This window comes from Podarcis tiliguerta (genome assembly GCF_965153285.1).
Source record: "Podarcis tiliguerta genome assembly, chromosome: 1".
Taxonomy (NCBI): domain Eukaryota; kingdom Metazoa; phylum Chordata; class Lepidosauria; order Squamata; family Lacertidae; genus Podarcis; species Podarcis tiliguerta.
Window position 1 is genome coordinate 132,092,195 of NC_139534.1, and position 27,547 is coordinate 132,119,741.

At 44.3% G+C, this 27,547-nt stretch overlaps 1 protein-coding gene across 2 annotated transcripts; it reads left to right on the top strand.

The window, feature by feature from the left end:
* Positions 1-886: 886 nt before the first annotated feature.
* On the top strand, positions 887-27,236 carry POLE2 (DNA polymerase epsilon 2, accessory subunit). 2 transcript variants are annotated; one of them, XR_014510372.1, is made up of 19 exons: positions 887-1,022; positions 4,201-4,301; positions 5,429-5,504; positions 7,765-7,842; positions 9,746-9,839; positions 10,949-11,023; positions 11,662-11,745; positions 11,951-12,007; positions 13,188-13,236; positions 16,037-16,109; positions 16,835-17,007; positions 17,131-17,220; positions 18,531-18,585; positions 19,863-19,960; positions 20,060-20,137; positions 20,351-20,459; positions 22,676-22,852; positions 24,764-24,831; positions 27,084-27,236. XR_014510372.1 is itself a non-coding variant. In XM_083437272.1 (19 exons), the coding sequence occupies exons 1-19, from the start codon at positions 955-957 to the stop codon at positions 27,100-27,102; spliced, it is 1,584 nt and encodes a 527-aa protein (XP_083293398.1). In that variant the 5' UTR covers positions 887-954; the 3' UTR covers positions 27,103-27,236. The 2 variants fall into 2 exon arrangements, 1 of the variants encoding a protein (XP_083293398.1); XM_083437272.1 differs by having other exon boundaries at positions 19,901-19,960.
* The last annotated feature ends 311 nt before the right edge of the window (positions 27,237-27,547 follow it).

The window sequence follows — 27,547 nt, forward strand, 5'->3', positions numbered from 1 at the left end:
TTGTAGTCCCAAAACATCTGGAGGGCTGCATTTGGGGATGCCTTAATAGTCATATTTACTTGAAGCGATTCTAAGTCATTAAAAAACCCCTCTATAATAGATGCAGATCTTGGAGATGCATATGCTTTATTTCTGCACCGGACAATGCTCACTTCCCTTTTATTTTTATTATTTACATTTAATTATTTCAGATAATGACGATGCCTCTGCCATGTCCAGCCCAGCTAGAATCCGCAGACGAATTAAGACCCCAACATGGACTTTGGACATGCCTGGTCATTAAAAAAAACCCCTCTCTATAATATATGTATTTCAATCAACTTGTTTTTATAATTGGTTGTTAGTCGCCCTGAGCCCAGTCTTACCTGGGGAGGGCGGGGTATAAATAACATTTATTATTATTATTATTGAAAGCCACAGAGGGCCGGGTTTTGGGGGCCGAATTAATGGACTTTGGACATGCCTTTTCAATAATACATGGAGATCTTGGAGATGCATATGCTTTTCTGCACCGGACGATGCTGACTTCCCCTTTATTATTATTATTATTTATTTAATTATTTCAGATGATGACGATGCGTCTGCAGGGCCGAGTTTGGGGATGCCTTAATAGTCATATTTACTTGAAGCGATTCTAAATCATTAAAAAAAACAACCCTCTATAATAGATGCAGATACTGGAGATGGATATGCTTTTCTGCACCGGACGATGCTGACTTCCCTTTTTTATTTTAATTTTTTAATTTTTTATTATTTTTATTTTATTTTTTATTATTTATAATTATTTCAGATGATGACGAGACGTCTGCCACGTCCAGCCCAGCCAGCCTCCGCAGAGGACCCTGCGGGGTGAAGGGAGCGGAGGCGGCGGCCCTTCCCTCCTCCCCCCGAAGGGGCCGGACGAGGGACGAGGCGGAGGCGGCGGCCTCGGCGTTGGCGGGAAAACCTTTCAAGATGGCGGCGGAGAAGCTGAGGGGCAAAGTGGGCGCCGCCTTCAAGATGCACGGCTTGCTGCTCCGCGCGTGAGTAGCAGGCAAAGAAGGGGGACCCTCTCTGGCAGAAACACCCCGGGGTGGGAAGCCAGACTCTGCCCCCCCAACCCACGCTCCTTGCATGAAGGGGTGGGTGTACACGTGTACGTGTGAACGCAGCCTCATGCGCGCGCGGGCGCCGCCTCCCCCCTGACAAAGAGATGTGCAACGAATGGATCTTTTCCCGCCATATCTGAGGACTTGGGGGGTCTCCTCGTGTGAAATGGACAGGCAACGTCGAAAGCTGGGGTGGCACACACGTATTCAAACTCGGCCCTCCAGCAGTTTTGGGACTACAACTCCCATCATCCCTAGCTAACAGGAGGAATGGTCAGGGATGATGGGAATTGTAGTCTCAGAACATCTGGGGGGCTGAGTTTGCCTATGCCTGCCCTTGGCCATGCTGGCTGATGGGGGTGGAGTCCCACAACATCTGGAAGAAATAAAAAAAATGGTCCAGTAGCACCTTATAGACCAACTATATAACAACAACAACAACAATAATAATTTATTATTTATACGCCACCCATCTGGCTGGGCTTCCCCAGCCACTCTGGGCAGCTTCCAACAAAATATTAAAATACAGTAATGCATCAAACATTAAAATCCTGCATGCACACGAAAGCCTATACCAGAACAAACTTATATGGTCTATAAGGTGACACTGGACAATTTTTAAAAAATTATTTTTATTTCAACTGCATCAGACCAACACGGCTACTTACCTGAATCTAACATCTGGAAGGGCCACCATCAGCCACAGGTTGCAAGGACCGTGGGGAATTCAGTGCTGCAAGTTGTGAGGAAGGTTTCTACATACTAGATTAGAAAGCTTTTAGAAAAAAAGAGTTAAACCTGGCACCCCCAAACTCGGCCCTCCAGATGTTTTGGGACTACAATTCCCATCATCCCTGACCACTGGTCCTGTTAGCTAGGGATGATGGGTGTTGTAGTCCCAAAACATCTGGAGGGCCGAGTTTGGGGATGCCTGGTCTATAAGGTGCTACTGGACAATTTTTTATTTTATTTTTATTTCTTCCAGATGTGGGACTCCACCCCACGGCCAAGGGCAAGCATAGGCAAACTCAGCCCTCCAGATGTTTTTTGAGACTACAATTCCCATCATCCCTGACCACTGGTCCTGTTAGCTAGGGATGATGGGAATTGTAGTCCAAAAACATCTGGAGGGCCGAGTTTGCCTATGCCTGCAGCAGTGGTTTTCCTGCAAGGACAGCTTCCACAGTTCTGGGGTGGATGAAAACGGAATCACTTACAAATCTCCCCATTTGTTTTCTGGGCAATTAGTCTGAAAACTGCAGGCTTGAGAGTGGTGCCCCAGAGCAGAAACATGCAGTCACAGAAAATTAGTTCCGTACTTAGTTTAAACCCAGCCATGCACATCCAGGTCTTTATTTTAGTCCTTGGCTTCAGTAGTTCTTTCCTTGTGTCCCTGATCATTTTTGCTCTAGACACCCATTTGTGAACCCATCTTTACTATATATATTCATATGAATCTTGAGAATGTGTAGGGGGTATTTGGTGCTTGTTAGAGGTCAAGCAGGATCTCTACAAGGCAGCATCTTTAATGTTGATTTTGTGGTGGGAAGGATTAAAAGGGATTCAGGACAATCATTCCTTCAGATGACAAGCTAGACTTGTCAGTTGTGAAGGAGCCCCCCCCCCCCCCCGCTGCCACCAATCCTGGCATCTTCCTTAGACATAAATGCCACTCTTGCAAAACTGCTCCCTCCCAGAAAGCACTGGGTTTGGAGAGGGCTAGTAAAATGGTTTCCCCTGATAACAAGCTAGATATGTCAGTGACAACAGGACAGAGTTTGGAGATGCCTGAGCTAGGCAAATTCGGGAAGCAGGAGAGACTTTCACCCGATGACTACTTGGCAAAGCAGCTGAATGAAGTCTCTGGAAGAAGTCTTGCTCCAAATCAGGTCACCAGGGCACACGCTCCCACAGAGCCCTTCCTTGGGCACCCACAGGCAGTGCCAGATTCACATATAAGCTAAACAAGCTATAGCTTAGGGCCCCACTCTCTTGGGGGCCCCCCAAAAAATTAAAGGAAAAAACCAAACCCAGATGTACATTTCCAAAATATAAGATAAAAAAACAAATAAAACCTACAATTATTATTTCGTGGTATAGCAAGTTTCTAGAGACTAGATTATGAGTCTTTGTAAATCGTGTTTCTAAAGGAAATTTTGTTATTGCCAAATGCCAAAGTGTTTGCATTACAGTCATACCTCGGGTTACACACGCTTCAGGTTGCATTTTTTCGGGTTACAGACCCGCCGAAACCCAGAAATACCGGAACGAGTTACTTCCAGGTTTCAGGGGTCACGCATGCGCAGAAGCGCTAAATCGCGCTTTGCACATGCGCAGAAGCGCCAAATCGCAACCCACGCGTGCTCAGATGGATCACGTTTGCAATCTGAGCGTCCACTGTATTAAGTTTGTTATGAATAAAAAATCATTTTAACTTAGAACTTAATTGTTTCACTATTAATATACTTAATTGTATTTCACTGTTAATATACTTCTAAATTGTATTTCAGTTCAACGATTCCTTTGATATAATACATATTTTGTTATGTGCAAATGGCTTGAGATACCTGTCAGGTCCATAAATGACCATATAGCATATATTCAACACAAAAAACAGCGACAATTTGTTGTTGACAAAGGACAGCAGGACCTTCAGTAGCTTAGGACCTTATTAAACCTAAATCTGGCCCTGCCTGCAGGTCCCCTCCCTCTGCTGAAATTAGCAATATACAGTCGTACCTTGGTTCCTGAACGCCTTGGTACTCGTACATTTTGGTTCCCGAATGCTGCAAACCCGGAAGTGAGTGTTCTGGTTTACGAACTTTTTTGGAAGCCGAATGTCCAACGCGACTTCCACAGCTTCCAGATGAGTGCAGGAAGCTCCCGCAGCCAATCGGAAGCTGCGCCTTGGTTTTTGAATGTTTTCGGAAGTTGAACGGACTTTCAGAACGGATTACATTCGAGAGCCAAGGTATGACTGTATTTTAGTCGACAAACTAATGATTCAATTGGGGGCAGTTCTTGTGTTAACATCCGTATGCCATTGTCATGTGCATTATTACGATCATTTCAATCACATCTTGACTAATTCCGTTCTTTATTCTTTAATCAGCGAAGCTACCAAGTATCTCACAGAAGTTCTTCAGACAGTTAATGAAGCAGAGCTTGAAGACATGATAGAAAATGTAATTGATGCTGTTGAAAAGCAGCCTTGTAAGTAGAGTTTTGGTTATCTTAAATGCTTTGAAGAGAAAAGAAAGTTGGATTCTTATGAGTTTTGTGGCGTCATTTGTGGCTGTGATGCTCATGATAATCAAGTGTGTTAAAGTTCTATGGATCTAATAATTGGCACAATAGATGGCAGGGGCAGAACTTTGGGTCACAAGGCTGCATGTGCAACCAGCAAATAGAGCATTATGTTCCAGTTAGCGTCTCATTGCTAATAAGATTGTACTGTAATTCTATTATGATTTCTCTTGAAGCAAAGGTATTTTAAAATGCTTTGTGAAACACTTCTGTAGCCTGCAGATGCGTAGGTTACCATTTTAATCTTTTTTTTTAAAAAAAATTATTAGGAATTTAAACAGAACATATTATCTTAAAACATATCATCCTTAATTTCCCCCCTCCCTCCCATAAAACATCCCCCCCCACCCCACCCTGACTTCCCTCAGTTCCAATCTCTGGTTTCTCTATAAATGCTATTCTCTGCATGTTACAAAATTGTATAAATCCTTAATTTATCCAACTGGTTATTATCAATAAAAAGTTTGTGAGTGTTTATTCAAAGGCTGCCAAGGTGTCCAATTCACTTTGTTGTATCCTTAGATACTTTGTAAAAGGTTCCCATTCATCTTTAAAGTCATAGTTATCCTTGTCTTGTAGTTTATGTGTCAATTTTGCCAATTCTGTATAGTCCATCAGTTTCTCTTGCCATAATTCTTTAGTCGGGATTTCCTCAGTCTTCCATCCTTGTGCTATTAAGACTCTGGCCGCCGTTGTCGCAGACATGACGATATTTTTCAACTTCTTTGGCAGGTCTTTTCCTACAATCCCTCACAAAAATGCTTCGGGTTTTTTAGCAAATGTTAGATGGAACATTTTCTTCAATTCATTGTATATCATTTCCCAAATTTTTTAAAATTTCATTACAATCCCACCACATATGGTAAAATGTCCCTTCCTTTTCCTTACACTTCCAACACATATTTGAGCTAATTTTATTCATGTTTCCTAACTGCACTGGTGTCATATACCGTCTATACATCATCTTCATATAATTTTCTTTCAACAAAGAACAATCTGTAAACCATTTTAATCTTTTGAATTGTTCTCTTCAGTGACATGTAATATGATTGAAAGAGCCATGGTGGAAGCAGCAGTCCTGGAATGCAGCCAGTCCCTGGATGAGACCATGTAAGTTGGCATCAATTCACATAGAGGAGTAAACAAACCACTGGGAACATTTCTGCCATCAAATTCAGTTAATTGCCATTTGTAGCCCTCCCTGCTGATATTTCAGATTTAAAACTCATTAACGCTAGCCCCTTCTTTAGACTCTGAGCGATTGTAATCTTGTTCTTACATTAAAATGGCATGTCTAGGGCACTGCGTGGCTTTTACCAGAGATCATTAGCTGATAGCATTGGGAAGAAAATGTTTAAAAGAACGTTTCCTAAAAACCCAGAAGCTTTCCTCCTGGGAATAATAACAACAGAAATCCAAAAAAATCACACTACATTATAGAGGTATGTGACTACAGCGGCCCAAACTCTGGTAGCACAAACGTGGAGAACAGATGCGGTATCATCACAGAAAGAATGGCACCTTAAAATATTAGATTATTTGGAACTCGCCAGCATGACAAACAGATTGGGAAATAAGGATGATAAGAAACTAAAAGAAGATTTGACAATATATATATAGGTTATATGGAAAAATACTACAACAATAAAATAGTGTAACAGGGTGTATAAATACTCAGCAGTAGATGTGACGAAGTGGGATAGTGTATGACAATGAAAACAATTTAGTAGGGTAAGAAAATGCAGTTTGAAAAGATACCAGATAGGAAACCAGGGAAAGAGTGAAAGGGGAGTTAACATCAATGTATATAAGAGCGGAGGAATAAGTTATGTTGCGATTATTGCTCATATACATACGTGTTATATTTAAGTTATTTTTCTTTTCTTATTACCTTGTGCTTGACTGTAACACAGAATGCATTGATGGTATGATTATACAGAAAAGCAAATAATAATAAAAAAGAATATTTATATTTTTTAAAATCCATGAACTTGACTGTCAGTTATTTAAATGAGATAGAGGACTCAGCTATACAGCCACAAAAAAAAAAGTCTTAAGTGTGTTTTAAGTGCAGTATACAAGGTGACACTAGATGGCGATGATGAGCTTTAAGGAAAATTCAATGTATTTTTAAAAATGCTTTTTTAAAAATGCATTTTCAGGACAGTTTTTATATGTGTGTCGATTCTACCTCTGACTTAGTTAGATACAGCCCAGTAAGTTTGGAGTGCTCTTTGGCTTAAGTCCTATTCAGATGTTCTACTTGCGTGTAAAATACAAGGGCAGGTAGGAGAGCACTAAGCTTATAATCTGAACCATAAACTATGGCTCATTTAGCTGTGGTTAGCGAAAGCAAGCCATCTTCATAAACCGTGGCTTAGTTTCACTAACCATCAGTAAGAGAAATCACAGTTTGTCCAGGAGTGGGCAACAGACATCCCCTCTGTCATCACACTGCAACCTGGGGGATATCCAATGAAGGTGAATGTTTGGAAATTTGGAAATTTGTTTGGAAATTTCTTTCTTCATACAGTGCACACTTAAACTATGGAACTTGCTGCCAAAGGAGACAGTAATGGTAATCCACCTGAATGGCATTAAAGGAGTCTTAGACAAATTCATGGAGGATACTGCTATCAGCGGCTACTAGTCAGGGTGGCTGTGTTGCCTCGGAGGTGGCGTGCTCCCAGTCACTTGCTGGAAATCAGAGAGTGCTATTGTGCTAATATTCAGTTTGTGTGCTTCGCATACAGTGGTACCTCAGGTTAAGTACTTAATTCGTTCCAGAGGTCCGTACTTGACCTGAAACTGTTCTTAACCTGAAGCACTACTTTAGCTAATGGGGCCTCCCGCTGCTGCCACGCCGCCGGAGCACGATTTCTGTTCTCATCCTGAAGCAAAGTTCTTAACCCGAGGTACTATTTCTGGGTTAGTGGAGTCTGTAACCTGAAGTGTATGTAACCTGAAGTGTATGTAACCTGAGGTACCACTGTATAGGCAAATCGTTTGCTACTGTGAGAAAATAGGCCTTTGCTCTCATCCAACAGGGCTATTTTGATGTTCTTAGGACGCAACAAACTGCTTAATCAAAAGCATAAGGGAAAGCTTCTGAACTCCTTGAGCTGTGCCAGAGCAGTGTTTGAACCCCGAGGGAAGCCGTTTTATTTGCGTCTGCTAGAATAAATTGAAAATCAAAGTAACTATTCTCGCTGTTCAAGCAAATGTAAAGTGATATTCTTGTAAATATGAAAACACATGAATAAGTTACAGTAGGATAATGAAGCAAATTGTTTTTAAAGTGATTCCCCCCCCTTTAAAATGCATTCATATGTATGTGCCTTACTGTGCATTTCTTTGTTTTAACCCCCAGGGAACATATTTTCAACATTATTGGAGCATTTGATATCCCCAGATACGTTTACAATTCTGAAAGAAAGAAGTTTCTCCCGTAAGTTTTTGCTTTGCAGTTTCTGAAGAGCTTGCATCCCAACAATTGTTTCCCCATTTCCTCAGACCAGGTTTGACTTACAATATGCAAAGGTTTCCTAGTTCCCTATTTTAGCACGGTGGCGCAGGTCAATTCTATGTCCAGGGCAGCTGTCTACCAGCTCCACCTGGTACCCAGGATGAGACCCTACCTGCTCGCGGACTGTCTCGCCAAAGTGGTGCATGCTCTGGTTATCTCCTGCTTGGACTACTGCAATGCGCTCTACGTGGGGCTACCTTTGAAGGTGACCCGGAAAGTGCAACTAATCCAGAATGCGGCAGCTAAACTGGTGACTGGGAGTGGCCGCTGAGACCATATATTTCCGGTCCTAAAGGATCTTCATTGGCTCCCAGTGTGTTTCCGAGCACAATTCAAAGTGTTGCTGCTGATCTTTAAAGCCCTAAATGGCCTTGGTCCAGTATACCTGAAGAAGCGTCTCCACTTCCATCGTTCTGCCCGGGCACTGAGGTCCAGCTCCAAGGTCTTCTGCTGGTTCCCTCACTGCGAGAAGTGAAGTTACAGGGAACCAGGCAGAAGGCCTTCTCAGTAGTGGCGCCCTCCCTGTGGAACACCCTTCAGATGTTAAGGAGATTGTCAGGGAACTGCCATCGGAGCTGGAGGCGGAGAGGAGGCTCCAGAGGGATGCCGGAGAGGGTCCCAGTAGGGAGAGAGGCAGCCCATCCGCTGGGGAAGGAAATCAGCGTAACACCAGTGGAGAAGGGGGGCAGATGGGGGAATCGGAGAGGTGGCTCCAGGACTCCTCGCCGGAGACCAGCGGAGAGAGTACCGGTACTCCGCTGCCCACACCCTCCCTGCGCAGAAGACTTCCGCGCAGGGAGAGTAGGAGGAGACTGGGCGTCAAACAGCTTTTATGCTGGAAGAGGTTCAAGAAACGCCCACTGACGGATTCTGCCAGCGACTGAGGCAGCCACGAAACTTGAGGCTGTCCAGACAGAAAGGGTTCAACCAGGTAACGTAGCCAGGAGTGGCGGCAGCTTACGCACGAGTAACCCCTAGAACCATTACAGCAATCCTTCCCCAGCGGATGGGCTGCCTCTCTCCCTACTGGGACCCTCTCCGGCATCCCTCTGGAGCCTTCTCTCCGCCTCCAGCTCCGATGGCAGTTCCCTGACAGAGATAAAGAACTATACAACTTTTAGAAGACATCTGAAGGCAGCCCTGTATCGGGAAGTTTTTAATGTTTGGTGCTTTATTATGTTTTATATATTGTGTAAGCCGCTCAGAGCAGCTGGGGAAGCCAGATGGGCAAGGTATTATTATTACTATTACTATTATTATTATTATTATTATTATTGATAGTAATAAATAATAAATTTTTATTTATACCCTGCTCTCCCCGGCCAGAGCCAGGCTCAGGGCAGCTGACACCAGTAAAATTACAATAAAAACATAATGGAGGGGGGGGAGAAAAGAAAAGAATAAAACCCAATTTAAAATACGGGTTAAAATACAATTTAAAATGCAGCCTCATTTTAAAAGTAGCCGATAAATCAAGACCATAAGGGGAGGGCAACATAAGGGTCAGACTGAGTCCAAACCAAAGGCCAAGCGGAACAGCTCCGTCTTGCAGGCACTACGGAAAGATGTCAAGTCCCACAGGGCCCTGGTCTCTTGTGACAGAGTGTTACTCCAAGTCGGGGCCAGTGCTGAAAAGGCCCTGGCCCTAGTTGAGACCAACCTAACCACCTTGCGACTTGGGACCTCCAAAATGTTGTCATTTGTGGACCTTAAGGTCCTCCGCGGGGCAGACCAGGAGAGGCAGTCCTGTATTATTATTGGCACACACTTTTTGTGCTCACTTAAAATCCACCTTTACACAAGTCTCTGTAACAATTGATTTCAGCCTCTCAATGACCGGCCATTCGGCTCCAAATTTATTTGGCTCTGCCAGGGATAAAGCAGAACTGTTTCGTGAGCGCTACATCATCTTGCAGCAGGTAAGGTAAAGGGAGGAAATACTCCCATCAGATACATATTAATGCCATAAGTACATGACAAGAGTGCTGCTGAATCGGACCCAAGGACCCATGTAGCCTAGCATCCGATACCCACAGTGGCCGCTCAGATGCTCCCAGTGCCCACAGAAGGACTTGAGAGCAGTAGCCTTTCTGTGCTGTTTGCCCTCCAGCAACTGATTTTGCAAGATATGCTACCCCTGGACAAGGAGGTTCCACTTAGCTGCTATGGCTGACAGCTGCTGATAGTTTCCTCTTCCTTCACGAATTTGGCTTATTCCCATCTTAAAACTACAGTCATACCTCTGGATAAATACGCTTCAGGATAAGTATTTTTGGGTTGTGCTCCGCGGCGACCCGGAAGTAACAGAGCACGTTACTTCCGGGTTTCGCTGCTCGCGCACGCGCAGACGGTAAAAATGACATCATGCGCGGAAGCGGCGAAACGCGACCCGTGCACACACAGATGTGCAGTCTTACGTTCTGTTCAGGATGCAAACAGGGCTCCGGAATGGATCCCGTTCGCATCCCGAGGTACCACTGTATCTGTAATATTGGCTGCCACCACATGCTGTGGCAGCGAATTCCATGAGTTGATTACCGTATTTTTCGCTCTATAAGACACACCAGACCACAAGACGCACCTAGTTTTTGGAGGAGGAAAACAAGAAAAAAAAATTCTGAATCCCAGGAGCCAGAACACCAAGAGGGATCGCTGCTCAGCGAAAGCAGCAATCCCTCTTGCTGTTCTGGCTTCTGGGATAGCTGCGCAGCCTGCATTCGCTCCATAAGACGCACACACATTTCCCCTTACTTTTTGGGAGGGGAAAAGTGAGTCTTATAGAGCAAAAAATATGGTATATGCTAAGTAAGCAGCTGCAGTTTCCTTCCAAATAATTAACTCTGTAGCTGTGGAACATCGTTTCGTTTTACCGCCAAGCTTGTAAAGCACATATCTCAACCATAGTAGGCTAGGACCATGGTTAATGTGGGATAACAGCTTGAGGGCATCATTGCACGGGGGGAAATGTTTTAACCATAACTGCATGGTGCTTTCCCTTGCTACCTGGCTTGTATTTCCCACTGTGCAGAGAACACATAGGCACGAACTGTTCACACCATCTGCTATTGGCGCGCCTGCAGAGGAAAGCAGAAGTAAATTCCAGGTAAAATTTAAAATGTTTTCATTTACTTACTTAAATATTTACAGAATTTATATCCTTCACCTTGCAACACAAAGGCCTTTTGGAGACTTTGGGCATGCGTTTCTCAAACGGCAGCTCCCATTTTTCCTAAGAGAAAGGTAAAGGGCCCCCTGACCATTAGGTCCAGTTGTGGCCGACTCTGGGGTTGCAGCGCTCATCTCGCTTTATTGGCCGAGGGAGCCAGCGTACAGCTTCCAGGTCATGTGGTCAGCAGGACTAAGCCGCTTCTGGCAAACCAGAGCAGCGCATGGAAACGCTGTCTACCTTCCGGCCGGAGCGGTACCTATTTATCTACTTGCACTTTGACGTGCTTTCGAACTGCTAGGTTGGCAGGAGCAGGGACCGAGCAACGGGAGCTCACCCCGTCGTAGGGATTCGAACCGCCGACCTTCTGATTGGCAAGTCCTAGGCTCTGTGGTTTAGACCACAGTGCCACCCGTGTCCCACGAGAACAAACTAAGGAGTCTTTAAAAACCACTGAAAGCCATTTGCTGTAGGGCATCAGGGACTGACATTCAAAGGGGGTAAAGTAGCTCTAAGGGCTGGGAATCTGGGAAATGCAGGCCTTAACTAATTTAATTTATTTATCTCTATTGTAGCTCAAAACTATAGAAACTCTCTTGGGGAACTCAGCTAAAGTTAAGGAAGTTATCGTTCTGGGGATGATAACCCAGCTGAAAGAGGTAAGCAACGGCTCTTAAGATGACTTTGCTGTTCAGTGTTCTGATGGCGATGCACATGATTTGTGTTAAAATGTGACCAGGGGAATGGTCCAAAATATTCAACTAATATAAGCAGAAGTGGAGTTTTTTACAGTTGCATGACCTCAAGGGGAGTGTTTTGAAGCTGAATGGCCTGGCCCTAATTTATTTTATTCATATTTTTAAGGGGAAATTTTTCTTGGAAGATCCAACAGGAGTTGTCCAGCTGGACATTAGTAAAGCAATATCCTTTTACATGCATCCTACGTAAGAAAAGAGACTGAACAGTGAGATAAACTCATATTTCCCCTTTTGCATTTCTTTGTGGACTTTCTACTTGTTTTTCCCCCCAATTCTTTTTTTCTACCTGTACAGTGGTGCCCCGCAAGACGAATGCCTCGCAAGACGGAAAACCCGCTAGATGAAAGGGTTTTCTGTTTTTCAATGCGCTTCGCAGGACGAATTTCTCTATGGGCTTGCTTCGCAAGACGAAAATGGCTTGCGATTCTTGCGATTTTTTTCGCTCCCCAACACCTTTTTCTAAGGCACTAAGCTGCTAATAGCCTTTTAGCAGCTAATCCCTTAAGCCGCTAATAGCCGCTAAACTGCTAATAGCGCTAATCCGCTAATAGGGTTGCTTCGCAAGATGAAAAAACCGCTAGACGAAGAGACTCGCGGAACGGATTCTTTTCGTCTTGCGAGGCACCACTGTAGTTTAATCATTGTATAGGGTATAATAATAATAATAATAATTTGCTTTCTTTTTTCTCATCCAGCTGCTACAAAGTTTTCCTTTCTCCAACTCCCTTGTCGTTTTTCCCCCATGTTGATTTTTAGTTGTTAGCCCTGTGGACTGGGGCATTTCATTCCTGTACAGTACCTAGTCCTCACATGTCTCCTCTGTTTCAAATGGCCAGACACTGAGTGTTGCTGCTTTTGCAGCCAAACAGCTGGAACGGTTTAATTAAAAACATAGTTCTTCCCACCCAACAGTGTTTACACAGCTGCCTTTTTGTCTTTCTAACTATCAACTTGCTATCATCGCACACAGCTGTAGTGATCATAACCGTCTTCCTGTTCCTGGAGATTCACCTAGAAATGGAAGTTTTCTGTTCCTGCACTTGCTACTCAGCTGACAAAAACCCCCAATATTTTTGTATATGAGCTCTCTGCCAGCCCTTCCCAATTTGCATTTTTACAACAGTATGAAGGCCTAAATGTTATTGTTCTGTTTTAACCAATACATGGAAAAATTTAGACTGTTGGCTTCCATGTGGAGAAATGAAGGTGCAAAGAATTTTCACAGCCTTGCCTAAAGTCTGTGTTTTGAACCACAGCTGTTCATTTGCTTTGATTAGAATAATTAGAATCATTTCTATAGTGCTGCCTACGTAGCAAGAACATCTTCCTTAACTTTTTTGTACCAGTTCCACAGTGGCTTATACACAGAGTCATGTTTTGTTTTAACAGAAGGTAAGCCAGATCATTTTTTTTCTTCTCAAGCTTCACGCTTTTCAGCAAGGTCAGACTTGTTCAGCTGATATAACTACTGGCTCTGTTTGCATGATAAATCCAGGGATCTGAACAAATAAGGGTGGGTGGAGAGAAGAGAATTGTACCACAGGGTGCTGCCTAGGTGTTGTTCTAAGGCTTTGAGCAGAACCTATTCATATAGAAGTTGTGTACACAATCCATACACTCCAGCAGAGTACAGATTGCATCAGAAGAAGAAGAGTTTGGATTTGATATCCCGCCTTTCACTCCCTTTATGGAGTCTCAAAGCAGCTAACATTCTCCTTTCCCTTCCTCCCCCACAACAAACACTCTGTGAGGTGAGTGGGGCTGAGAGACTTCAAGGAAGTGTGACTGGCCCAAGGTCACCCAGCAGCTGCATGTGGAGTAGCGGAGACGCGAACCCGGTTCCCCAGATTACGAGACTACCGCTCTCAACCACTACACCACACTGGCATCAACAACTTATGTGTTGTTATTATTATTAATTATTATATTATTGGGGACGCGGGTGGTGCTGTGGGTTAAACCACAGAGCCTAGGACTTGCCGATCAGAAGGTCGGCGGTTCGAATCCCTGCAACGGGGTGAGCTCCCGTTGCTCGGTCCCTGCTCCTGCCAACCTAGCAGTTCGAAAGCACGTCAAAGTGCAAGTAGATAAATAGGTACCGCTCTGGCGGGAAGGTAAACAGCGTTTCCGTGCGCTGCTCTGGTTCACCAGAAGCGGCTTAGTCATGCTAGCCACATGACACGGAAGCTGTATGCCGGCTCCCTTGGCCAATAAAGCGAGATGAGCGCTGCAACCCCAGAGTCGGCCGCGACTGGACCTAATGGTCAGGGGTCCCTTTACCTTTATTATATTACAGTGGTACCTCAGGTTACATACGCTTCAGGTTACAGACTCCGCTAACCCAGAAATAGTGCTTCGGGTTAAGAACTTTGCTTCAGGATGAGAACAGAAATCGTGCTCCGGCGGCACGGCAGCAGCAGGAGGCCCCATTAGCTAAAGTGGTGCTTCAGGTTAAGTACAGTTTCAGGTTAAGAACGGACCTCCGGAACTAATTAAGTACTTAAACCGAGGTACCACTGTATTATTTTTAACCTGCCCTTCATCATGAGATCCCAGGGTGTGTTATAACAATTTAAAAATGCAATATTAAAAATTAAAATGGATTATAATCCAGAGATTGGGGTGGGTCCTAAAATATCTATCTTGGGTTCCAAAGGCACCTAGACTGGTGACTGGGAGCTGCCTCCAGGACCATATAACACCAGTCCTAAAAGATCTACAAATTTCCCATTTAAATAGATGGTAAAATCTAAGGGCTCAAAATAAATAAATAAAATACACTAGCTGTTCTTCAAAATCCAGGAAAACAGAAATGTTTTTATCTGGCACTGCATTGATCGTAAGCAGACCTCTCAGTGGGCCTCCTTGAGTAAGGCATTACTCTAACCAGGTTATTCCTCCATGCTTCCAACTTGCTTCTTCTTGTGTGGGGATTTTCCTTGTCCCATATGGAAAAAACCAAATTCACTTGCTAAAAGGTACTTGAGGATCAGCTCCTTTATTGCATTTATGAATCAGTAGGCGATTAGCTTGTGGTTTTTCTGTCCGTGTATTATTTACACATTTGAGAACCGGGGAGAAAAATAATGTAAAATATGTTCAGAGAGCCTGGCATCTTCGGTGGAGGAAGTACCGTATTTTTCGGTCCATAGGGCGCACCGGACCATAGGGCGCACCTAGTTTTTTTGGGGGAAATAAAGAAAAAAAATTATTTCCCACCCCCCAGCCCCAAAGAGCAAAGAAGCCAAGACAGCGACCGGGATCCATCCCGCTGGCTGTCTTGGCTTCCTCTTTAGCCACGCGCAACCTCTCCAGCCGGGAGAGGCTGTGTGCAGCTTTTGGATCCCGCTCGCTGTCTTGGCTTCGTTTGTAGCCGCGGGGCTGGGGCAGGGGAAGCCCGAGCTTCCCCTGACCCCAGCCCCCAGAACAGGTCCGGGAGCAGCGGCAAGGTTGCATGCAGCCTTGCCGCAGCTCCCGGAGCTTGCGGGGCTGGCGCGCTCCAAAGGCTTGCGGATAGCTGCCTGAAGCCCGGGGAGCGAGAGCGGTCAGTGCGCACCGACCCCTCTCGCTCTCCAGGCTTCAGCGAAAGCCTGCATTCGCCCCATAGGAGCACACACATTTCCCCTTCATTTTTGGAGGGGGAAAAGTACGTCTGTCAGGGAACTGCCATCGGAGCAGGAGGCGGAGAGGAGGCTCCAGGACGATGGTGGAGAGGGTCCCAGTAGGGGGAGAGGTAGCCCATCCGCTGGGGAAGGAAATCAGCGTAACACCAGTGGAGAAGGGGGGCAGATGGGGGAATCGGAGGGGTGGCTCCAGGACTCTTCGCAGGAGACCAGCGGAGAGGGCACGAGTACTCCGTTGCCCACACCCACTTTGCGCAGAAAACTTCCGCGCAGGCAAAGGGGGAGGAGACTGGGCGTCAAACAGCTTTTATGCTGGAAGAGGTTTAAGAAACGCCCACTGACGGATTCTGCCAGCGACTGAGACAGCCACGGAACTTGAGGCTGTCCAGACAGCAAGGGTTCAACCAGGCAACCTAGCCAGGAGTAACGGCAACTTACGCACGAGCAACCCCTAGAACCATTACAACGTCCTATAGAGTGAAAAATACGGTAGTATCAATGGGAGTGATAGGTTTAAAGCATACCATGGTTTTTTTGAATTTGGAAAAAATGCTAATCTTATTTCCTAGGCTGGTATGAAGATGAAATATTTCACGTCAATGCCTTTGGCTTCCCCCCTACGGAGCCTTCTACAACAACTAGGTAAAAAACTATAAAACTATTAATTTTCATTCTGCTCCACTGTTCTGAAGGAAAATCGTAGGTGTAAGAGTATGCAGTTTATTTAATTTCTTGATGAACTGATGCCGGGATGGATTTTGTAATATGGATTATTATCAGCAAAAATTTGCATTTCAGAAACTTTATGCAGGTGAGGGGCATAGTGAGCTGGGTTGGGGAGTCAGTGATCAATGCTGGAAGCTACAGACCCTCATTTAAAGTCAAACTCTTTGCAACCAACAAGTGACAAACTGAGGACGTGATCTGGGAGAGGAATGAGCTTAACTTCCTTCCGCTGGGCCTGTAAGACGGAGCTATTCCGCCTGGCTTTCAATTTGAACTTAGCCTGATCTTTTATTCCCTCCCCCTCCCCTTTTTATGAAGATTACCCACTCTGGGATCCCACAGCTAATTCTCCCCTGGTCTCCTCGCTGGCCCAAATAGGACTAATTTAGCCAGCTAGCCCTGGTGATCATCTAATGTTTATTGGATGGATTTTCCCCCTAAATTGATTTTTGAATTCTGAATTTATTGTTATTCACGTTTTATACTGTATTTTATGCTGTTTTTTGTTGCATTAATTGTTTTAAATTTGTTGTTAGCTGCCCTGGGCCCGTTTTCTGAACTGGGAAGGGCGGGGTATATAAATAAAATTATTACTATTATTATTAAATGGAGCCTTCTGGCGTTTGCTGTTCATGCTGTAGGGCGTATTATGGAAACACAAACTTCTTTGGAGGGCCTTCTTCGACCTCTGTGAAATCTTCTGCAAAACTGAAACAGCTGGAAGAAGAAAATGAGGACGCCATGTTTGTGTTCCTTTCGGACGTTTGGCTGGACCAAGCAGAGGTTTTGGAGAAGCTGCGTATTATGTTTTCAGGTAGCTCTGTTGACCCATATTTGTCAACCGCTTAAAGGTTGAAAAGTGAAGCAATATGTAAAAACAAAAAAGATACGTGCTACCAAACCAAAAGTCAGTGATGTTCCTTGTTCCTCTAACCAGGTTATTCCTCCATGCCTCCAACTTGCTTCTTCTTCTGCGGGAACTTTTCCTCTGCCCCATATGGAAAAAACCAAATTCAGTCGCTAAAAGGTACTTTGGAGTCAGTTGCTGTATTGCACATTGTGAATAGTTTGTGGTTTTTTTCTGTTTGTGTGTTATTTAAACATTTGAGAGACTGTTCTGTAGAGAGACCCATGGTGGGAATTTGTTGTGAATGGGAGGGGTAAGACTAATAATAATAATAATAATAATAATAATAATAAATATTTTATTTATACCCCGCCCTCCCCAGCCAAGACTGGGCTCAGGGTGGCTGACACCAAATATAAAATACAGTAAAAACATTTTAAAAACAACCAAACAGTTGATTAAAATATACAAAATCCCATATAAGGGGTTCCATCAAAAAATAAAAATAAAACAAACAAATAAATAAATAAGTGACTGGTATAAACTTGACATGCTTTGAATGAAGCTGGTGTAATGTGGTGGCAACTGAGCTGCTTCCATTAGAAGAGTTTACCCATTTCAACAGTGATTGAAGTAAAGTGGGAGGGCGGTACCATGGCAGCAGGCTCATATCCTAGAGAATGCCATGTTTATTAGAATATGCACTGGCTCCCAGTAGGTTTCCAAGCACAATTCAAAGTGTTGGTGCTGACCTTTGAAGCCCTAAACTGTCTCAGCCCAGGATACCTGAAGGAGCGTCTCCACCTCCATTGTTCTACCCAGACACTGAGGTCCAGCTCCAAGGGCCTTCTGGCAGTTCCCTCATTGCGAGAAGTGAGGTTACAGGGAACCAGGCAGAGGGTCTTCTCGGTAGCGGCGCCCACCGTATGGAACGCCCTCCCACCAGATGTCAAAGAGAGAAACAACTACCAGACTTGAAGGAAGCCCTGTTTAGGGAAGCTTTTAATGTTTAATAGACTATTGCATTTTAATATTCTGTTGGAAGCCGCCCAGAGTGGCTGGGGAAACCCAGCCAGATGTGCGGGGTATAAATAATAATAAATTATTATTATTATTATTATTATTATTATTATTATTATTATGCAGAGCCCCCCCAGGGTTTTCAGTGTGGCTTTTCAACCAGAAGTGGCTGAAATGGAGCTACAGTTTTGCCCAGCTATAATTGATATCTCAATTTAAACTTGCTTACGTTCAGTAATAAAAATACTTGCCTTAGTGATCTTTGCATTGTGAGAAACAGCTTCCACAAAGCCATTTACAATATAACCAACTGGTTTAGTTACTTAAGGTGGGGGGAAATAATAGATGTTCTGCGTAACTGTTGTTCAACTGTCGATGTAAGATGCATATTAATTACCTGTGGATAAGATGAGAAAATATAGGAATAACTATGCAGTTTCATAGGACAGCTTTTACGGTTGTACCTCTAGGTTCACTGAAAGCCCTTGCAAATATCATCTGTGAATACCCCAGTATCCATAAGAGGTATGTGCTGTGTTTTTATTTGCTTGGTGAAAAATCTTACTGAATATGTGCTTCAGATTTGTCAGTTAGAGAAAACATTCCACCCTGCAGAATTTAGTCCCACTTAAAGAAAGAAAGAAAAATTGAGTCCATTCACACCAAGTATTGTATACAGAATTTTGATAACAGCTACTAAAAAGTTCATTCTCCTTTGTTCAGCCACACTTAAACATTTTGTTGTTGCTGGCATCCTGTCTGTCTTGGGAGACTTATGGTCTGTATGTGTGTTTTGGGAGCTGCACGGTCAGGGAAAAAACAATGTTGTCCAGGGTTGTAAAGACTGCGGAGAGAATAATTGGGTGCACTCTTCCCACCTTGGATCAAATCTACGCTTCCAGGTGCCATAAGAAAGCTGCAGAGATAGCGCAGGATAGTGCGCACCCCGGAAATGATCTCTTTCAGCTTCTGCCTTCTGAAAGAAGGTACAGGGTTATAAAGACTAGGACTAGCCGTCTGAGAAACAGTTTCTATCCAAATGCGGTTTTGGTTTTAAACGCAGGGTAAGGTTCTCTCTGTGGGAGTATATTGTATTTAATTATGGAGTATCAGAGTTTTTAGGGGGCTAACAGGCTGGGATAGCTGGGATAGCAGGCTTGTTGGTTTTTGAATGTCTGGTGTAGATTTTCAATTTTGTTGTTCTGTATGGGACAATGACAATAAAGATTATCATATCGTACAATGGGGGAGTGCACCAGTGTGATGTAGTGGTTAAGAGCAGTAGTCTCGTAATCTGGTGAACCGGGTTCGCGTCTCCACTCCTCCACCTGCAGCTGCTGGGTGACCTTGGGCCAGTCACACTTCTCTGAAGTCTCTCAGCCCCACTCACCTCACAGAGTGTTTCTTGTGGGGGAGGAAGGGAAAGGAGAACACAAAATGAGAGCCAGTGTGGTGTAGTGGTCAAGAGCGGTAGACTCGTAATCTGGGGAACCGGGTTCGCGTCTCTGCTCCTCCACATGCAGCTGCTGGGTGACCTTGGGCCAGTCACACTTCTTTGAAGTCTCTCAGCCCCACTCACCTCACAGAGTGTTTGTTGTGGGGGGGGGAAGGGAAAGGAGAATGTTAGCCGCTTTGAGACTCCTTAAAGGGAGTGAAAGAAGGGAAATCAAATCCAAACTCTTCTTCTTCTTCTTCGGTCATAACTGAAGGTTTGTGTGGCCTGCCATCCATGTCTAAAACTCTGGTTGTATTTGAGTAATGTTGCCATTTACTTTTCTGTTGCTTTGATTTTTACCTATCAGTTATGTTAATTGTAGTGTATGTATTCAACTATTTATAGCAGTCGATTTGTGTTTGTTCCCGGCTCCGAAGACCCTGGCCCAGGCTCAATTTTGCCAAGGTATGCTTGTGACTTGACAATTAAGGTGATTCATTCAAACATCCATCTTTGAGAATATGCACATTTATTTCTAATACATACCACACAAATTTATTTCAGGCCACCACTTCCTGAAAACATTACTGAAGAGTTCAAACAGCAGGTGCCATTTTCAGTCTTCACTACAAATCCTTGCAGGTAAATGTCCCGATTTAAAAGAGATGTTTTAAATTGAGACCTTTAATGTGTGTCAGATTAATAGTACACATAATACTACATATTTGTGTAGGGTTAATACTCTGGGTATCCGGGGAGAAGAGAAGTCTGTGTGTGTTTCTGTCTTGCTGATGGTCTCTCCTGGATGCCTGTTTAATCACCCTGAAAAAATAAAATTGTGCTTCTTCCTTCCAGAGTCCAGTATTGCACTCAGGAAATAATAATCTTTAGAGAAGACCTAGTAAATAAGATGTGCCGGAACTGTGTCCGTTTTCCTAACAGCAACTTGGATATTTCTAATCACGTAAGGCAAAAAAAGCATGAAAGATTTGGGGATAAGCTTCTGCTGGTTAGGTCGTTACTATTCTTCTAGCATGGTTATTTTTAGTAACAGAGTAAGAAATTGAGAAAGAGATCTAGTGTAATATGATCAGGCACCTGCTTCTCATTCCTTTCCTTACCTCTGCATCTCCCCCGCCTCCACCTGCTCTGAAGCGTGGGGAGGAAGCAGATTTGGAGGATATGGGGAGGACTGGAGAGGGAAGAAGAGAAAACTGAACTCCTTACAGTATATGCAAGCAGATTTCTTCATTGCTTTTATTTTTTATTCAACTCCTATACTGCCCTTCATCCAAGGATCACAGGGCCGTTTTAAATAAGTGGGCTGTGCAAGTGGACTGCCACATTTGGATCTCACCCAGAGAAAACCATCTAATAATAATAATAATAATAATAATAATTTATTATTTATACCCCGCCTATCTGGCTGGGTTTCCCCAGCCACTCTGGGCGGCTTCCAACAAAGATTAAAAATACATTAAAATGTCACACATTAAAAACTTCCCTGAACAGGGCTGCCTTCAGATGTCTTCTAAAGGTCTGGTAGTTGTTTATCTCTTTGACATCTGAAGGGAGGGCGTTCCACGGGGTGGGTGCCACTACCGAGAAGGCCCTCTGCCTGGTTCCCTGTAGCTTTGCTTCTCGCAATGAGGGAACCGCCAGAAGGCCCTTGGAGCTGGACCTCAGCGTCCGGGCAGAATGATGGGGGTGGAGACGCTCCTTCAGGTATACTGGGCCTTGGCCGTTTGTGTCTGATTACCAGCGGAGTGGACTCCCACTTGTACTCTGGGTGATATTCGACACTCTGCAAGCAGATATCCTCACATAGAGGAGGGAGAAAGGTTGTTTTCTGCTGCTCCAGAGAAGCGGACACGGAGCAATGGATCCAAACTACAAGAAAGAAGATTCCACCTAAACATTAGGAAGAACCTCCTGACAGTAAGAGCTGTTTGACAGTGGAATTTGCTGCCAAGGAGTGTGGTGGAGTCTCCTTCTTTGGAGGTCTTTAAGCAGAGGCTTGACAACCATATGTCAGGAGTGCTCTGATGGTGTTTCCTGCTTGGCAGGGGGTTGGACTCGATGGCCCTTGTGGTCTCTTCTAACTCTATGATTCTATGAGTCTATGATATCTGCTCAAACAGTGATATTTTCCCTTCTCTGCTGCCCTCCGCGTGCCCTCCCAAATCTGCCGGGGCAGGAGCAGAAGGGGAACTTTGGGTGTCCTGACGAATGCAGTATGTTTAAAGTGGCCACCTTATTTTAATCTTCACACACCCGAAGTTCTTTTCTGTTCCAGTGCATTTGTGTGCAAATAATATGGGACACATATACAAGAGTTCTACCGAGGGAGAAGTAGTCATCATTGAAAAGCGAGAGAGGAGCTGAAATTCCATCTTCTTTCTTCTGCATATACTGTAGAAACTTTTTAATATAGTTAATGGAATGGATGGAATGACTAAATTGGATTCCAAATGGTTCATCTTCCATACAAGAGGCCTTGCAGCTGCTCTGCTCTAGAAAAGTATAGCTTCCCCAAAGCATGGTCCTCAGAGATCACTTCAGATGCTGTTGGTAGCATGGGAATTTCATTGGGCCACAGTAGTGTTCCCCAGGGACGCGGGTGGCGCTGTGGGTTAAACCACAGAGCCTAGGACTTGCCGATCAGAAGGTCGGCGGTTCAAATCCCAGAGACGGGGTGAGCTCCGGTTGTTCGGTCCCTGCTCCTGCCAACCTAGCAGTTTGAAAGCCCGTCAAAGTGCAAGTAGATAAATAGGTACCGCTCCGGCAGGAAGGTAAACGGTGTTTACGTGCGCTGCTCTGGTTCGCCAGAAGCGGCTTAGTCATGCTGGCCACATGACCCAGAAGCTGTACGCCGGCCAGTAAAGCGAAATGAGCGCCGCAACCCCAGAGTCGGCCATGAGGGGTCCCTTTACTTTTACCTTAGTGTTCCCCAAGTCACTGCACAACCCTGCAAGACTGCAGAGGTTTGAATGAGTCTCAATTCTGACTTCGTTAACCAGATTTAGAACTCAAATTGAAGCCTGTAGTGCTCTTTTTAACATGTACTAATCATCAGGAAAGGAAGATGGTTTTGTGATTTATATAGGAGTTTGGAAGGCAGGTTTTTGCTTTCAAATGGAAACCAAAGTAATTTGTGTGCCTTTGTTCTTTGTCTTGCAGTTTGTAAAGACTATTTTATCACAAGGTCATCTGACTCCATTGCCCCTTAATGTTAGTCCTGTCTACTGGGCCTATGACTATACATTGAGAACCTACCCTCTGCCGGATCTCATTGTCTTTGCTGACAAATATGACCCGTTCACTGTGACCAACACTGATTGCCTGTGCATAAATCCGGTAAGATCCTGTCTCTCTATCCACCCTTTCCTTCCTTCTGTAAGCATGATGAAAAACCGTTTCTAGTAAGAAAAAAAAATGTGTTTAATGTATTGTTAGTACACACTCTTAGTTGGGATTGTTCCTACTTAGCACCGCTCATTCTGATGGATATATAAGAGAAACATTTATTTCGTTTTTCCAAAACAAAAAAATGGCAAGTTAACTGAAAGTTATTGTAATAATAATAATAATAATAATAATAATAATAATAATAAAAATTTTATTTATACCCCGCCCTCCCCAGCCAAAGCTGGGCTCAGGGCGGCTAACAACAATAAAAATAATCCAACATTCTAAAAACTTTTCACCATAAAATCAATCAGAAACAAACTGATGGCAACCAGCAAGCAGGACCCTGTGTAGATTGCCAGAGGAGGGGGTCAGGCTGCGCCCTGACCAAAGGCCTGGTGGAACAGCTCTGTCTTACAGGCCCTGCGGAAAGATGTCAAGTCCCGCAGGGCCCTAGTCTCTTGTGACAGAGCGTTCCACCAGATTGGTGCCACAGCCGAGAAAGCTCTGGCTCTAGTTGAGGCCAGCCTAACCTCTCTGAGGCCTGGGACCTTCAGGATGTTTTTATTTGCAGACCGTAGATTTCTCTGTGGGGCATACCAGGAGAGGCGGTCCCGCAGGTACGAGGGTCCTAGGCCGTATAGGGCTTTAAAGGTTAAAACCAGCACCTTAAACCTGATCCTGTACTCCACCGGGAGCCAGTGCAGCTGGTATAGCACTGGATGAATGTGATCTCGCAGTGACGACCCCATAAGGAGTCTCGCTGCGGCATTCTGCACCCGCTGGAGTTTCTGGGTCAGTCTCAAGGGCACCTGAGTTTCATTCCTTCCTTCCATTATTATTCCTAAATTAAATGCTGCCAGGTGGTGGTGACTAGTACTTACTCTTATGCAAGCAGTGCACTGTTTTCTTAATTTGGAGCTTCCGATTCTACTTTAGTCTGGTGCTAGAACAATGTGTCTTTGAAAAGAGTGGCATGGATCAGCCTCTTAGAGGTGTCCCCGTAAAGCTGAACAAATTTGAGATGCCTTGTGTTATTGGGAAAGCTACTGATTTAGCCTTTCCAGAATCTAAATTAGGTCCTTTTAGAAAGATCCAGGCAGGGGGATGCGGGTGGCGCTGTGGGTTAAAGCCTCAGCGCCTAGGGCTTGCCGATCAAAAGGTCGGCGGTTCGAATCCCCGCGGCGGGGTGCGCTCCCGTTGCTCGGTCCCAGCGCCTGCCAACCTAGCAGTTCGAAAGCACTCCCGGGTACAAGTAGATAAATAGGGACCGCTTATTAGCGGGAAGGTAAACGGCATTCCGTGTGCGGCTCTGGCTCGCCAGAGCAGCGATGTCACGCTGGCCACGTGACCCGGAAGTGTCTCCGGACAGCGCTGGTCCCCGGCCTCTTGAGATGGGCGCACAACCCAAGAGTCTGTCAAGACTGGCCCGTACGGGCAGGGGTACCTTTAGCTTTACCTTTAGAAAGATCCAGGCAGGTACGCAATTGGCGTTTCAAAACAAAAGGCAAGTGTAGAGAGTTCCTGGGACATCCTGCACAAGGTGAGGCGATAGCCCAGCCATGGGGCATTACCTGCTCATTAAATCTATTTTATCAAGGTTCTGTTGCCGTGGCGACGAGAACAACGGAAGCTGGTTTTACATTGAGTCAGATCTGGTCTCTGTTGTCTCTGTTGACTATCAGTGGCTCTCTAGGGTTCGGATGGGCTATTCCCAAGCCTTTATAGTGATGCAGAAGACTGAACCTTCTGCATGCAAAGTAGATGATGTACCGCTGAGCTACAGCCCTTCAGATGTTCTTAAGAAATCCAAATGGCGAGCTTTAAAAACTAAAATCCTTTCTTACCCCCTCCTTCCAGGGATCTTTCCCCAGAAGTGGCTTTTCATTCAAAGTATTCTACCCATCTAACAAAACAGTGGAGGACAGGTAAGGTCTTGTTTTTTCATATCAAATAGGAAGTGTGAGAGATGTTTTGATCCCCTGCTTTTACAATACAGATTTCACCGTTATTTGGGCTGCCGTTGTAAGCTCTGTTTGGTGAAACAAAGAGTTTGGTGTTTGACTGGGATAAAAACAAAGTGTTCAATATATAAAGCACGACTACAGTAAGCCCGCAACTTAGGCACATTTAATTTGTGCGTATTCAGCTTTATGTGCTTGGCAAAAAAACCCCGTAAGAAATTAAAAAGTGGACGGACGTTTGGGTAAGAAGGCTTTAGCAATCCCCCCCCCCCATTGAACCTAATGTGTCTTAACTATATGAGATTTTGGCTTTCGGTGCATTCCACAGATTGTAACCCCTGCATGAGTTGCGGGGTTACTGTACTCGCAAGGAAAAATCCATACCCAAGAATTTCAGCCCCATAGCACCATAGTGGCTACAAGGTGTCTGAATATAAGGGTTTTTAATACTATTCAGAGGAAGATTGAGATTCAGATAAACCTTTCTAGGGAGGGAATTATGAAGCTTGTCTTCCCTCTATATACCAAAAGGAAATGACCCAAGAATGTGCCCCCCACTCTGCTATTTTGCTCTGCAGAACTTGTGCTTTTGCAAGCACCATGTCATGCTTGTCCTGCTTTTGTAGGCAATGGGCCCTTTAGTGTTGCACCACCCATAATATTTCGCAGGTGCCTTCAGTGAATTGTTCTCGGTGCCTACTAAGAGCTTTGTTTCGGCAAGCCCTGCCTAGGCATATAAGTCTAGCATTTCAGCTTAACAGGAGTACGTTAGCTGTTCACCAAGTTTTAAGTTTGTTTTAAACTTTCATGTCACTTGCTTTTAATACTTGTTTTCTGTTGGTGTTTTTGGTATTTTAACTGTTTTGTTAAACCGCTTTGGAGGCTTTTTCGTTGTTGTTCTAGTAAGTGGTAAATACAGTCTTGTTAAATAGAAACGAACAAATCTCCTTTCCTGTTTTGGAACTCTTGCCCTTGGGTAACAACATGAATTTGGACCAGTCTGTCCTGTGAATACATCTGTGTAGAATTGTCAGTGAGCATTTTTAGTAAGAGGGTTTTTCATTCATATGAATGTAGGCTATAAAAGAGGAATAAAAAATATAGCCTATATAAAATGTAGATACAAGATATAGGTAAAGGTAAAGGTACCCCTGCCCGTACGGGCATCTTGACAAACTCTAGGGTTGTGCGCTCATCTCACTCTAGAGGCCGGGAGCCAGCGCTGTCCGCAGACAGCTTCTGGGTCACGTGGCCAGTGTGACGAAGCTGCTCTGGCAAACCGGCACCAGAGCAGCACACGGAAACGCCATTTACCTTCCCGCTATAAAGCGGTACCTATTTATCTACTTGCACTTAAGGGTGCTTTCGAACTGCTAGGTGGGCAGGAGCTGGGACCGAACGACAGGAGCTCACCCTGCCGCGGGGACCGCCGACCATGCGATTGGCAAGTCCTAGGCACTGAGGTTTTACCCACAGCGCCACCCGCATCCCCAAGATATATTAGAATATAAAAGAGTGGGGGTTTTTTGGGTGTTTTTTTGTATCCTTACCACAAGAACAATGTTGAAAGGCAGCAGTGACACCCTAGCTAGTGCACTCAGTTAAGAGTGGGCATTACAAAATTTGTGTTCCCCCCCACCTTCCCACTTATTTGTAACACAACCCTGAAATCTTATTCTGTAATTCTCTTAGGTACATTTGTGATTTTCAGACCAAGCTATGGCTTTTAAAACCTTTCCTTTATAACGAAGCTAGTAAACTTTCAGCGACCCCAGCCATCTGGAAGACAGCCAAGCTGAGTTTTAAGGGAATTAAATATGGAAGCATTAAGACTCAGCGATCAGAGGCAATCTCGGTAGCCTTCCGTGTGAAGCGTAAAGGGTTCCTTTTTTTGTTGTATTAAACAGAACTTAATCCTCAGGGCCTGGGACAAAGCATTACAAATCTGTGTGAACTGGGCTCTTTGTGTCCCCATCAAGTGCACTAATCTTGGATCTAGAATATTCACGTAACTTTAATCAAATGCGAGGGTTTAATTCTATGTAACCATAGGAACAGAGATACCTTAGTATGGCAAACTCCTTTGAAGTTGCTAGCGCTTATTTTACAAACTTTTAAAAAGCAAGCATTAAGGCCGAAGAAAGAAGGTAAGAAGTTAAGTTTCAAGAAGCACCAATGTAGTTATGGTAACTTGATTTTTTTCCCCTTCCCCACAGCAAACTTCAAGATATTTGAATCTCATGAAATAGCAGTAGATCAAGTATTCTGACCTTAATACCATGGAAGCACCACTTCTGGAATCATGGATTTTATTATATGCTGCTGTTACAGATATTGAACGTCTTGTAAATAAACTTTCAAACAATGGATGGAATAGGCTTGTGGCATGCTTCCATAAGTCTTTCTCTAAGTGATTTTTATCCAGACAAAAAAAATTGTGACTGGATCCTGACTTGAGAAATGTGTGTCCTTTTGCCTCCTGCTGCCATAACAGTTCAACTATTTGTGGATGGCTTTTCTGAATTTGGGGAGATGGAGGAACCTCTCCAAAGGGGCTTGAGAACCTTCCAATACGTGAAACATCAGTTCTAAGCAGACAAGTTATCATTTTACATTATCCAAAACTGGGGTCTCTTAACAACTGAAGGGGATTGGCATCATATCATGGCCCTACCTAACC

Excerpts from the sequence above, each read along its gene's own strand:
- POLE2 (XM_083437272.1), top strand. The coding sequence starts at position 955 with ATGGCGGCGGAGAAGCTGAGGGGCAAAGTGGGCGCCGCCTTCAAGATG. Across the intron at positions 4,302-5,428 it reads TGCTGTTGAAAAGCAGCCTT|TGACATGTAATATGATTGAA; the intron begins GTAAGTAGAGTT and ends TGTTCTCTTCAG. Across the intron at positions 17,221-18,530 it reads CCAAATTCAGTCGCTAAAAG|GTTCACTGAAAGCCCTTGCA; the intron begins GTACTTTGGAGT and ends TTGTACCTCTAG.